Source organism: Uloborus diversus, chromosome 7 (genome assembly GCF_026930045.1).
Source record: "Uloborus diversus isolate 005 chromosome 7, Udiv.v.3.1, whole genome shotgun sequence".
Classification (NCBI taxonomy): domain Eukaryota; kingdom Metazoa; phylum Arthropoda; class Arachnida; order Araneae; family Uloboridae; genus Uloborus; species Uloborus diversus.
Window position 1 is genome coordinate 140,053,055 of NC_072737.1, and position 14,974 is coordinate 140,068,028.

Below are 14,974 nucleotides of genomic sequence, written 5' to 3' on the forward strand. Positions count from 1 at the left end.
TAGTATATGTCAAAATAACTTCCTGCTGTCAAAAACATCAAAATATTTACAAGATGCAAAAGGATTGAAATTTCAAAAGCGAGAAGCAGTTTTCCGCGAAGTCCGAGTAAGTTCAATGTTATCATGGTTTCCAAACTAATTCCTTGGTTAATTATCGAAATTAATTAAAAAATAAGCTAATCTAAAGTAACACATGTCAAAATAACTTCCGATTGTAAAAAACATCAAAATATTTACAAGATGCAAAAGGATTGAAACCTCAAACACAAAAGCAATTTTTCGCAATACTGCATATCGAACCTATGTTCAGAAAATTGCACTGATGAAATATTTTTAAAAGAATTACAAGCAATCTAAAGTATGCTTTAGATTACTTGCAATGATTTTTGAAAGAATTCAAGCAATAAAGAAACTTTTCATACTTTTTCAAGGCTTTCAAGCACTTAGAAAACTTTTTTTTTCAGGAACTTTCCAAGGTTTTTCAAGGGCGTAAAATTTACGAACATATGCGCCTGTAAAAAAAATGGCGCATGCACTACGAGATTACTTCCGAATTCATTTGCAAAAGGGGTGGTTCATAGCAGCGTTACTATTAGTCAACACGCGACAACTCTAAGTCCCAAGAGACCGGCTAAAACGTTCTGATTTATGGGAAGTTTCCACAACAATTTCAAGAGCTTGGGATCCAATGAAAACTTTGAGATAAAGGAATATTCGAGTTATCGAGATCCGAGAGTTCATTCCTTATTGCAAACGCGAGGCTGAAATTCCGAGAAATATCGGTAGCACCTTGCTCCGAAATTCGATGTCATAACTCATCGCCCAAACCTCTTTTTTATGGATTTCCATGCTGCAGCGGTTGAAGGAGGAGTAATGACGTCAATCTGAAGTGAAATAATACAGGAAAGTCAGGTTAAGGCGCCGAGGCCGAATGTTTGGGTGTACAGCATCTTTTAACGTTATGGAAAACTTTTAAAATATGATCTTTAAGTAAAAACAATATAAAAGCGGACTAATCGGACCCAAAATGTTAAAAAGCGGACTTGACCCTAAAAAATGGACTTTGGCGGGAAAAGCGGACCATTTGGGAGCCCTGATTGTGCTTAAAAACTTTGAATTTCTGTAATTTAGTCTGTTATATCTACATATTAATTTAAATATTCAATGGTTTTTATTTGGTTAATTGTCAAACTTCCGATAAGTCGAAGTTTTTTGTCGATCTCTTTTAGATATGAGTTATTGAGAATTTACTGTATTAACCTTTAGCCAACGGCGGTACATATGCTGTACCGACAAAAAGTGCTCTCTTCCTACGGCTGTGGTACAACGTCTGTACCAGTCCTTCCCTTCCCCCTCCAGTTACTTCCCGCAGTTGATAATCCTTTCACACACGCCTACACAGGGAGAAAATGAATGAAACGCACTACACCCCTTTTGGGGGTCTGTCAATCAGAGGCGTTTGGCATAGTTTTGTTCCCAGTGAAGGAATGTGTGGCGAAGTTTCGAAAAAGAGGGGAGAAAGTTAAGCAGAAGTAAAATACTTGAAGGAAAGAAAAATTTTTGATAGCCTTTTTCTGTTTAATAACCCAATAGTAAGGCTTCCTATAATTAATAACAGCATATTTTACTGAGTACAAAACACCTATTTAGTTTAAGCAGTGTAGATATTTAGGGAGCAGAGCGCAAGAAACATCATTCTCCAAAATATTTCTTTTGCTATGGTTTTATAAAAATAATTGAACACTTGAAAAGCATATCTTATTTTGCTAACTTTTCGAAAATGAATATCATGCTGAATAAGGAACAACTTATCAATTTGCGATTTGCCACGTTTAATTTCTTCTTTATTTACATTTTAACTGAAAATTATTTGTAATACCGTTTCAACAAAACATGGAAAACATTCTAAAATCAATAAATTTGAGAGAGAGGTTCAATTAAGAATCTGTGTCGTGAATCTTTTGGTTTGAAAATTGAAAGTTAGACTAAATGCTCATTTTTTTTATTATAAAAAGAGTCACTAGCACAGCCAGAATTATCTTCTGGAGGGGGTTTTCTGTTCAAAATGAGCCTTTTCATACGTAAAAGTTATTGCACTAGGGATGGCAAGAATGTAAAATCAAGGGCTCTGAGGGGTGTTTTTACCTCCCCCCCCCCCCTTCGCAATGCCTCAAAATCTATCTAATTGATCACTTATTGAGTGAAAAGCATAAAAACTTAATTTTGATATTTTAGAAAATATAAATGTATTTCCTTGATATTTTGTCTATAGCGAATATTATTTCAGTAGAAAGTCAAAAGGACTAAGGATATGCTGAATGAAACAAAATAAGTATGGTACACCGGGGCACGTTTACGAGGATTTTTTTTTCGCTGAATTTTTTAATTTTATGGTTCAACTTAGGAATTCTTAAACGTTATGGCCTTATAAAGCAGTTAATAAAGTATAAATTTGTGCATTCAGTTTTCCCCCTGTTTGTATTTAAGGGGCTTAAAATGTTAATTTTTAAGTCAAAGTAGGTTGCTCCTCTTTCTGTCTTGCGCAAAAAAAAAAAAAAAAAAAAGAGAGGTTAAGTGAAAAGATTTATAAGAGCACCTGATATATCTTACTCAGTTTTCAATGAGAGTCTAATGTCTGTTTATTTTTTTTTTTCTGTTAATTAATTCTTACATTTGGAACTGTTTATGCCAGTAAAAAATGGAAGAAAGAGGTTGGTTTTCTGTTTACTCATGCGTATTTTTTTTTTTTTACTTATCTTCTCTTATTCACAAATAACAACGTACTGGGTAGTGAAAATGTATTATAAAGATAGTACATAAATAGGAAATGTTGAAAAGAGGAAAGACTTGGAATCTAAAACAAATTTGCCCAGATATTTTTCTTGTGCATTGTGAAGGGAGCGGAACGTAATCCTTCAACAATTACTAGAGGTATTTCAACCACAATTAGAAGAAAGAGTGAATGGGGATATCAGGGGATTTGTAGGCTGTCTCTCCATGTTATCTCACTCGACAGTGATTGACTTTGAAACGCCAGCTTCATATACAAAAAAGGGTGCCTTGCATGCTCTAAAAGATAGATAAGCGCTAACGTTCTTTATGTAAATGAATACGGTGTTCAAGTATATTCCGCTTGCACCTGCTCAGAAAAGCAAACCAAGGAATTGTTCGCTATTATTGTGGATTCTTTCTTGGACACACGTATTAGTGTCATCATTTTTCTGAATAGCCAAGCTGAAAAGCAAAGTTGCCTCCCTTGAATCTAAGGTATTCTACATTGTATTTACAATGGCTTTGGTCTCAGTTGAACGCTATTTACCTCCGCATTTTAGCGCATAGATAAGGACATCTGGCATTTATTGAATCCAATGGTCTACCTCACAAATAGAGTTTGATATTTATTATTTTGTTGTCGTTAGCCTTAGGTTAGATGAGAAGCGTTATTTCAATGATTTCAATTTTAAAACTGAACCAAATATACTTACAGAAAATCTAAACCTAGAGAACCCCATAAGGAACAAAGAGGGAAAAAAATTATTTTCAAACCATTGAATAAGTGATGACTAGCCAAGTATAGTGTCCCACTATAGTAACCCTGTATTGCGGAGAGCTCAGCGGTCGAAGTGGACATCGCCCCCTTTATGCTGTCCTATTCGGGGGGGGGGGGGAAGGAACTAAGAAAGCTTTGAGCCGTAGGGAGAGGGAAAAGATAATTGTATAGTTGCCGTAGCCTAAAGGTTAAAATTCAGAGCCGGCCTTACGCTGATTAGAGCAAAAGAGCCCAATGGGGCCCCGCTCTAAAAAAAAATTTTCCCCTCTCAAAAATAATTAAGAAAATAAAGAAAATAAAAGGTTCAAATGAACTTAACTGATAATAATTATAATATACTTAACTGATATTTAAGCTGGGGGTATGGAGCTACTTTCAGTGTGATTAAGGGAGTAAGGGGGATTCCCTGAGACTTTTAGCATCCTTATTAAAGTAAGCAAATATCTGTCCCTAGAAACCTATCTGAAACTAGTAGTATCACATAAATTTCCAGAAGAAAAAAAAAACATATAGTCGATTGAACATTTTTAAATCCATATCTAAGGCCATACATACCTGCTGTACCCTATAACTTTCGGTCAAGAAAAAGGAACTAGATAGTGGGGAACCAAAGTACATTTTTTTAATTATTATCAGCAATTAATACAGGCCCCTTTCCCAGGATCTTACTATCACATTGGCAATGCGGAAATTTACCCCCGAGATTCCAAAATTTCAGGAATCTCCAAAGCAATCTTTTTAATTAATTTCATTTATATATTTACTTTTATTATTTTTTTACTTTCTTCATTTGTGTTGATAAAAAATTTTAAAACTCAGCAGTAATGACAATTTTTTTAATACACAATTAACACTAACGTAGGTGCAATTCTGAAAAATAAACAAACAAAAGATACTTCAAATACTGTGTGCTTTTATTAGCGTAAAACATCTCCGTAACAATTCTATAAAGCAAATTGCCATTAATCTTCTAACGTTTCTACATATAGCCTGGAAATAGGTTTTTAAGTCTTCAAGCTCGTAAAATTTCTTGGGGCAGCCACCAAACCATGACATATTTCCTAACAGGACTGAAGATGCGTTTTTAATTCAGTTTCAAAAAATTCAGGAGGAAGCTACTCAAATGCCCATCCTTACCTCAACTTTATCACAAAAAAAAAACTGACTAAAAGTACATCATTCAGTTTCAATTTTAAAGGATTTCCAAGGAAGGAAAACTCATAAGTTTCACCACCCTCCTCCCTTCTCCTCTAACGTCTCCGAAGCAGGGGCGTGCACAGAAATTTTGGGCCGTCACAAATGACTTTTCCCGGCCTCCCTTTTATTTATCCCTATATTTCACCCCTAGTTTAAAAAATATTGGATCTCATTCAGGCTCGGGCACGGGACAACAGGTGTCCCATCTCTTGCCCCCCCCCCCCCCCCGTGCACGCCCCTGCCGCAAAGGCAGCCTAAAATAGTGTTTTTAAGATTTAAATTTCAAAATATTTTCTGATAAAGGTCTCTGAAACCTTTTTCCTAACTAATGACCCCTTTCTTTAGAATCAGCACAATAGCTTAAAATTTTCGTTTTAGAAAATACTACTACGAGAGAACCCTTGAACCCTTCTTTCTCTTGTATAGCATAAAACTGATTTCAATTTCGAAAAAAATTAAAGGAAGAATCTCTTTCCTTTTCCTCCATCGTTTCCAAACAGAGCCTAAAATTGAGTTTTTAATACTTTAATATGGAAAAAATTTCGAAGAGTCACAGAATCCCCTAACGTCACCAACGATAGTCTAAAATTGTGATTTAAAGCCCTCGATAGGAGATCACCAAATTCCTTTCATCTCCATTTTCATCAACATCACCTTGGGACTAAAATTCCTGAAAAATTTTTTGAGAGGAGCCCTTTATTTCCTATCATTACCAAAATTAATCTAAACTTATCTTTAAATTTTAAAAATAATTCGGTAGGCAGGGAACCTCCGCCTTACTCCTTTCCCTTCATTTTACACAGAATTGTCCAAATTTGCGATTTTAGATGTCGGCTTTGAAGACTCTTCCGGGGACCGTGGATGGTTTATCTGACCTCTAACGTCCCCCTCCCCCCCAACCCTTGTCTCCGTACCAAAACTGCTGTTTTTCAACTTCAGTTTCGAAAAATTAACAAAGAAGAGCTCCCCCGTTCCCTGCAATTCTGTTCCACTTCTGATATCCCAAAGACGGCTGATTTTTTGCATGTAGTCTAAAATTCCTTTTTTAGAACTGATAAATTTTGGTGCATTTTCTTTTTCCATCTACGCTGTAAATTGCGTAGGCGGTTCGTACGAGAGTGGGGGGGGGGGGGGGGGTAGCAACCGCTCGCTCACTGCCAATGGTGAAGGGAATTGCCCCCTCACTTCTCATTTCCTCAAAGTTGCACAATAATGATCAATACATAAAATGATTTTTTATGGGGGATTGATTTATTCCACGAAAATAAAATTCCAACTAAATGGACTTTTCTAGTGTTATTTCACGATAAACAAACTTTGAATTGAAAGAAGAAAGTCTACAGTGGTCATCCGTCACGGTTTTGGAGGCCATATTCCACATTTTTTGGAATTAATTTAATCAGTCATGTTAAAATCCCACAATATCGTCCAATTTTCCAAAAAAAAAAGAACAAGAAATCAGCAGCCGAGGCACCACTCCCTAACCCCCACACTTCTTTTCACCCCCTCCTTTCTCGTGTACCAAATGCATATGATTGAGCATAAATATTCTCAGAGCTATTTTTCTTACGTTCTTAAAATTTACACTTATTTTTGTGGTCATTCATTCATTCTTTTCTTTAATAATAATAAAAAAAAATTTTAAAAATCAAATGTGATGTAGAAATTTGAAGGAAGACGGACAATTGGGGCAGTTTCGAATCCTTGCCCGAATCAGAAAAATCGGTCGGCATCTTGAATTTGTATCACCGTTCTGTAAAGGGCCCAGTCAGATCTCTCAAATTGAGCCCCGCATCTGCTAAGGCCGGCTCTGTTAAAATTAATTTGGGAGCTAGAAGTGCAGATTACTATTATCCACAAAAAACACTTAGTAGCACAATATTTGCAAGATAAACTCACTTTTGGATCAGCAGGGAAACAAAATTCTTTGCATAACTGGCAGAACTCAGAAGGAAATCGTTTCACTTCATCAATTAAAAACTTGACAGTCTGCCATAAAGATGGTTTTGGTACAAAAGGTGGATCCCTAAAAATGGACACCACAATTAGAGAGAAAAAAACATCATTTCTATGCATTTTATTTATAGAATGAATGTTCCTTTGGCTGAACTTGTATCATAAATAAAAGAACAGAATAGTAATACATGCAAACCTGTTTTTGTGCAGTGGATTGGGACCACATAAAATCTATAAAATCTGTGGGTAAAGTTTCAATTAGACTCATTTCATATTGCACTATAGCAAGATGAAAATATCAAAGCTAGGAAAAAATTTCTCTTAAAAATTCAATCGGTTTTGCAAATCCACTTTTCCCAAAATCACTCCAAGTTTAGTCTATTACAATTTATATCATAAATTATTCTGACATTTATGGCTTTCTGCAATTGGCTGTTTGCATCATCCTATATTGTTATGTTTAGCTATTGTATACTATATTACATCTACTTTTTGTAAATGTATATACAGTCGGACGAATTTATCACGACCAAAACTTTTATACATTAAATCGAGGTTATTAGTAATATCGGGGTGTGAATTTTTTTTTTAAAAAATTGCACTAACCTTATCTAAAATTCCTAATAAGCAACTGCGTAAGAATATCCATAATTGGAAAGTGTACACTTTTTATTCAGCATTCCACGATTTATTACACCAATTAGAAATTTTAAACTACTGAGTAATAGATGTTTGACAACTTCCTTGATACTTGACTCGAAATAGTTCTCTTTTGACTTAATGGAGAAAAGAAAATATTGTGTCATTTGCAGCCTGCTGAATGTGATATGTTTTTAGTTTCTAGGCCACGTAAAAAAGCATTTGAAAAAGTAAGTTTTAATGGGAGTTTCATTATCGCTTCCTGCATCAGAATCACTATTCGTCGGTTGCCCCCTCTCTCGTCAAAAATTGCTGATTCCAAGAAAAGTCTTTTTCCTCTTCAGACAACATGGATGTAACATTTGGAAAACATCTACCAAACTGAAATTAACAAAAAAGAAAAAAAAATGCAGCTGTTAAAATAATTCGTTAATTCGAAGTTTATTATTTGGTAAATCAGGGTTTTTGCCTTCATTTTTGTCGGAGGAAAAAGAAAAATTCGTTAAATAGAGATTTGTTAAATCTATTTCATATTGCTTCTCTATATGAAATAAGGAGAAAGGATATGGACTAAATAGTGGAGTGGAGGAGAGACCAAATAAATTTCATGCCCAAAACCTTCAAAAGCCATAGTTGAGCCTTGCATTTCACCCTTGAGTGAATCTTTATTATAACAAGAGAACATTTCCAGTAACCTAGTGAGTGTTGGTGACACATACCTGCAGTAATTTTCAGCAGAATGCAGTTAAAGAAGTTTCATAAAAACAAAAGATGCCTCATAGCTAGGCTTGCCAGGTTTCTGAAATTTTCAACCAGAAAACCAGAATGCCCCTCCCCCAGGGCCGCTAGCATTCAAATCTGTACACACCCTGGCTGATTTTTTTTGAGCATTTTATAGGGCGGTTTATTCTCGATGCTATGAATAAATAATTACTTATTATGAACCTATAACAGGGGTAGTAAAAATGATATAAGTAGAAAAAATTGGAACATTTCACTTCCGAAATGCAAATGTTTACAATTTATTTTAGTTATAAAAAAAAGCTTGAAACAATGAATAAAAAAATTGAAAAATAATTAGATATACTTTTCATTTTGTCAAAGTTTTTTTATAAAGTTTTTTTTTTTTTTTTGTTTTCATCTTCTTGTAGAAATCCTTAATAGTTAACCTGGTATTAATTTTTGCAAATCAATATTACAAATGATAAAGTAATCATCCTAAATAATTCTTGACTGTTAATTATTTTTAGACCTTTTTGGTCATTTATAATCAAATTTATCTTTTCCGGTGCGTGTTAAGTAAACCGGCCGGGACATTGTTTGAAAACCAGAATGTCTGGCAAGCCTACTCATAGCTGTTACTATTTACTCATCGGCCAACACTTGAACAGCCGGAGTCGGTTAAAAATTCATTAATAAGCGTACAAGAAAGTCATATGTTGCATAGATAAGATTTTTTTTAAAAATATTATTGGGACCATTCCACGGAAAAGTCATTTTGTTCCGCACGTGATGCCTCATATATATCATTAAAAAATACTTTAAAATATTAATGAACAATTTTTTTTCTGCTTAACAAATTAGAAACTTATGCATAATATCTTAAGCAAACAATTTCGTCATTACTCTTTAAAATCATTACTTTTTGATGAAATATATGAACCATCACATGCGGGACCAGCGGTTGACTTGTTTGTGGAATGTTCCTATTGTAAATTTTTAGAACCAAGCTTGCAAAAATTTACAATAAAATAATAAAGTAAGCTTATTAAATAAATAAAAAAAAAAATATTTTATTCTTTTTTGTGTAAATGTTTTTCAGAAATAGTAAGAAGCTACCATCAAGAAACTGAAATTAATTTTTTCATTTCCCAAAGTTTTCCCGAACTAATTTACATTCCACAGCATACAAGTTGCCCCAGTGGCAGAAACGCCGCGACACGGCGACATCGTCGCGGACAACAAAACCCTATCGCGGACAGTTCTGTCCGCACTAAAAATATAAGTTGTCCGCAAAAAAAAAAAAAACTGTCTGCAACTGTCTGACATTTATTTGGACATTTATTTCCATGATCGCACACGTGATCGTTCACCCACCCGCGGTGGTATGTACAGTGAAACTTCGATAAGTCGAACTTCGATGAGTCGAAAACTTCGACAAGCCGAAGTGGTTATTAATTCCCGTCCAACTGAACGGAGAATGCATGTTAATTATTTTCGATAAACCGAATTTCGTTGAGTCGAAATATTCGATGAGCCGAATTTTTCCCCCTGACCTTGTCAAATTTTCCATGCTAATGTAACTCTATGTCGAAATCGTTTTTTTTTCTTCTAGTATGAACAAAAAGAAAAAAGCTGGCGCCACTGCATTGCATCAAAAGGCGTCTAGACCAAGTAGATCTAATTAAATAGGAATTCGATATTTTGTAGGTAACCTTGTAAATGTTTTATCTTTTTTTTCCTAAAGGTATTGTTTGCTTCATTTTTTTTTCTTAAAAAGAAAAACCTGCACAGGGGGAAACCAAAGCTCTGACTTTGCGGAGCCCGAGACAGAAAAAAATAGAGAAAGGGGGGTGGGCGGTACATTTAGGACTGAAATATCCACTTTTGGGGAAAAAAGTTCGGGCGGGGACTGTTGTCTCGACAGAAGGGATTCTTTCTCGAATTAGCGTTTTGTTCTACAAAGCTGTAAGGTCGTTCTAAATTTGCTGGTTTTCTTTATGTGTTAAAGAAAGCGTGTGATTGAGGGGCTGTATCGCTTATCCCTCCAAGTTTAGACCTTTAAAAAATGGCTGAGAGAAAACTTAAAATTTTAAATTTGCAAGAAAAAGTTGAGCTGATCAAAGAAGTCGATTTAGGCATAGCAAAAAGGAAGGACATTGCGTTGAAGTTTGGTGTGCCTCCAAGTACGCTTTCAACAATTTTGAAAAACCGAAATGTCTACCTCCAAGCGGTTGCTGACGAAAAATTTAATGCAAAAAGAAAACGCCTTAAGGATGGAAGGTATCCAGAGCTTGAAGAGGCCTTAGTAAAGTGGATGCTAGTAGCGAGAGAGAAAAATGTTCCGTTATCTGGACCAATCATACGTGAAAAAGCAGAAACTTTCGCAAAAAATATCGGCATTTCAAATTTTGAAGCTAGCGCAGGTTGGCTAGACAAATTTAAAACTCGACTCAACATTGTGTACCGAACCGTTTGTGGCGAAAACGCAGTAGTGGATGAAAAAATTTGCGAAGAATGGAAAGAAAAAGTATTAAAAACTATTCTAATGGAGTACAATGAAAATGATATTTTTAATGCAGATGAGACGGGACTTTTTTCAAATGTCTCCCTGACAAAACTTTTACTATAAAAGGTGACACATGTTCGGGTGGAAAGCGGAGCAAAGAACGCATAACTGTTATGGTAGCAAGCAATATGTCAGGCACGGAGAAGCTGCCTTTGCTTGTTATCGGTAAGGCTATAAGAAGCCGAGATGCTTTAACAGCATCAAGTCTTTGCCAGTCGATTACACAAGCAATAGTAAAGTCTTCAGAGGTGTTCAGTTCTTGGCTTAAAAAAAAAATAATAAATTTATCTCAGCTGGAAGAAAAATTGTAATGTTTATTGATAATTGCCCTGCACATCCCAAGGCAGCGGCAAATAACTTAACTGCAATTAAATTGGAATTTCTTCCTCCGAACACAACTTCTATCATGCAGCCTATGGATCAGGGCATCATAAAAAATTTAAAGGTTCACTACAGAAAACGTGTTGTATTAAAAATTCTACAGTGTCTGGAAGAGAATTCGGTTCCTTGCATTACTCTGCTCGACAGTCTCCGGCAACTGCGGAAAGCATGGAGTGATGTTACACAACAGACAATTGTTAACTGTTTTAAAAAGGCTGGTTTTGTAAAAGATACATCTTGTTTGGAGCTAGATAATGAATACGAAGAAGACGAAAATATGGACGATATAAATTTTCAAAGTGAGTGGGGCGTTTTACAAAATAAAATGAACATTCCTACCGACAGAGATTTTATGGATTTTGTGTCAGTTGATGACGGAGTTTTAGTGACTGAATACCCGACAGATGAAGAAATTTTATCAAGCATAACGGAAAAAAGCGAAAAAGATTCTGGTGATGAAGAGGTAGAAGTATTTGAGCCAGTGATAAAATTACCTTCGATTCAAGATGCAAAACGAGCAGCAGATATATTGCGCGTTTTTGTAGAATCGCGTCCGAATGTTCCAGACTCTCTCTTTGACGCATTAAAAGTATCCGAAGATTATTTAGTGAAAGAACAAATATCCGCGCAAAAGCAATGTTTGATTACAGATTTTTTTAAAAAATGATACCTATGTCTTTTTTGGTAAGTTAAAAAGTTGTTCATTATGCATACAAATTTAAATTTGTTTTTCAACCTACATAAATTCTTTAATTTTTACAATTATATGTTAATTATATCATGTATGTTTATAGTATCACTGGTACATTATTTTATCACTTTTTTGAGCATGTTATAAATTTTTGGAGTTTTAGTGGTATCATTTTCTTTTTCTTCTATAGTTTTGGTTTTGTTTTCGATTAGTCGAATTTTCGATAACTCGAATTTTTTTCGCGTTCCCTGCAACTTCGAGTTATTGAAGTTTCACTGTATAACCCAAAACAAAACGATCTTTTAAAAATTGTTTACTGAAAAAGCAAATCTGAAATCAAAATAATGCATATTACTGTGCACACACAAAAAAAAAGCCAGCATATTTCTGTGATGCAAGCTATAAATATCTAATAACATAGTGAATAATTTAGCTTGTAATTTTCATCAAATCGTTAGCAGTAATGTTGTTATAAAGTTCTCGGACAATGCAGAGTAAAGACTTTTTCTTCTCGCTAATGACTTACGAAAAAAGCGAATTTATTAGCGAATTGAAATGTGATCGCTTCAAATAGGGTTACCAGCTTTAAAATTATCGCTATTTAGTGTCTGGTGTCAAACCTTTTATTCATCCCTTTTTTTTCACGACTCCGAATTTTCGGTGAATATGTCAGTGATATTAATAATATTCATCAGGCATACTTGTTAAATGGTTATTCTAAAATTATTTTACTTTAATAAACTTTTTATTTACCATTTTATACTTATAATGCTTTCATTTTGAAAAATGCAATCTGATTGCATCCGATATAAAAATCGAACTTTTACTCTTTTTTTTCAAGCTAACTTCGCTTTATATAGAGGCAAATAAATGAAAAGTCTATTAAAACCATCATTTCAAGATTTTAAAACGAAATTCCGTTTTGCTTGAGTCAAACATTTAAATGCTGAATAGATGGTTTAATTTTAGTTTGTGCTGCAACTTTGTCGATAGATATAAATGATATGTTTATTATAAACCTCTAAAATGCAAGTCTAAAATTAAAAAAAAAATTCTTTTATGAGCCGTTTTTACACTTTTGGAGCCATCACTTTGCGAATTGCAATCTCTTTGCATCCGCTTTGAGAAACAGATTTTTCGAATTTTTGATGTTTAATATGCTTTGTTAAGAGGTAAACAAATAAATTCTCCTTTTATTTTTATGAAAATCATGAAATTTAGATGTTTTTAACGAAATTCGATTTTTGTTTTCCAATTATTAAAGAGAAAATATAATATAATAACGGAAAAAGAAAAAAATTCACACAAACACCCATTTTGAAATTTTACTCTTCTGCTCCCCCCCCCCCCATGCAAAATTATTTGCTTTTTAACAAAAAAAAATGGACCCTGTGAAAAAATCGCGGACAGACCTCTGTTTAATAGCCAACACATTTTTTGCAAATGTCAGGTGCCCACCAAGGACAGGAGTGCGGGGGTCATCAGATTGCACCATTGAAACTTTTAGGAGGAGGGTAATCTGAGAAAGATTTTGGGCTTAGTTTGGAGGGGGAACATTGTCTTTGGGTGGGGGGGGGCACCTCCTGCCTTATTTCAAAAATAATTATTTAAAAAAAGACTCGTTTATTTTTCTTTATTGAAACCACGCTCGACATTTTGCAGCCAAATTATGAAGTTCTAAAAGCTTGTCGCAGACAGCTAAAAAACTTTCTGCCACTGGACAAGTTGCTTGTGACCTGTATCTCCTTACTTAGCCCCAATCATCTGTTATTGGTATAGATATGATAAAAATATTAATATGGTTGAGGCAAACCTAACCTGGTAGCATTGTGAAGGCTACACAGATCCTAATCACTGCATTTCCTCGCTTCCAGGTTGGTTTTACCCCACAGATTAAAGAAATTACATAAAGAGGCCCCGTTATACTAAAAAATTGAAGCCGGAAGTTGCACTGCTGTATCCCAAGATCCTTAGCTTTTTGCTAAATATCTGAAGATACATTTTGATCCAAAACGTTCCATTACTGAATCTCAAATGGTTGTTAATTTAAATTTAGATATTGTAGCAAGTTTATGAAGCACGTTTTTGAAATTGCATAAAAACATGGATTAAAATGCAAACTAATCCGACAGCTACTTTATTCAATGTCTTTGCGAGATTGGTGTAAATTATTCTCACAAAGCGATCATGTTATCATACCCAGCTCATCATTGCACCACCTCTATCCCATAATTCCAGCTTCAATTTTATCTCCTTTTTACCATAGACAGAGCCTTTCTATGTAAATTTCTTTACTCTATGGTTTACCCCCACTATAGAGCAATGACACTGCAGAAACTTGATGATTCAGAGAAACTTTCATTCAAAATTATCATTGTAATTACTATTAATATTACTGTTGTATGGCATCAAACTTTTGTAACAAATGGTTTTATATTTAATCACTTAATAGGGAAATTGTATAATATTTACGGTATTTTCGGGAATAAGTGCCACACCCGGTTTAAGCATTGCACATTCCATAAGCACGTACCCAACATTAAACAACTTAAAAGCACAATCAGTAGCAAAAAAAAAAAAAAAACTAGATTAAATGTAAATAAAACATTTTTTTTTATTTCTCATCAGTATTTTTAGTTAACGATAATGAAATATCGGCATCCCTCCATTGGTTATCACTTTCAAAGGTTAAGTTATCCGATTTCCAACGACAAACGCATCTCTTGTCAATGCCAAACTCTCTGGCAGCAAGACGATTTCCAATTGCTTCTGCCTTTATTACCTTAAACTTAAAGGCTGCAGTATTACTTTTCAGTTGTTTAGGAGTCATTTCAAAAGCCACTCTGTGAAAAATTAACGTAAAACAAGATAAGCCAAGAACGCACAAATGACAGCAAAAGATGCAACGCTACGATGTGAGTGAATAATAAAATTAGAGCTAAGAAACAAGTTTTCAATTTGATTGCTTGACCGAGCAACCCACTTCTGTGAGGGCGGAAGTAAATTCCCTTTACAAAACCCGACATCCATCCCCCTCCCTTACTAGTACTTTTGCTGCCTCCTCTCACTGACCCCTTCGCTCTGATACAATAAGGCTTGCTTGCCCGCGTGGATCAGCTTTTCTCTCCTCAGTGAAACACGTGCAATTGCTGACTCACCTTCTCTCCCCCCTCTTCCTTTTACTTGTCCAGGGTTGTCACCAAAGTTCAAGAATGAAATTCCTTGACATTTCCAGGTTTTCCAGGCACTTTTAGGAAAAATTCCAGGTTAA

At 34.8% G+C, this 14,974-nt stretch overlaps 1 protein-coding gene across 3 annotated transcripts in view; it reads right to left on the reverse strand.

Annotated features, from left to right (window-relative positions):
• LOC129226027 (uncharacterized) overlaps window positions 1-14,974 on the reverse strand; it is a 56,941-nt gene that overhangs the window by 12,563 nt on the left and 29,404 nt on the right. For all 3 annotated transcript variants that reach the window (XM_054860603.1, XM_054860602.1, XM_054860604.1), the window contains one exon: window positions 6,647-6,773. In XM_054860603.1, coding sequence (XP_054716578.1) covers window positions 6,647-6,773 — 127 coding nt within the window. The remainder of the gene's footprint in view (window positions 1-6,646; window positions 6,774-14,974) is intronic.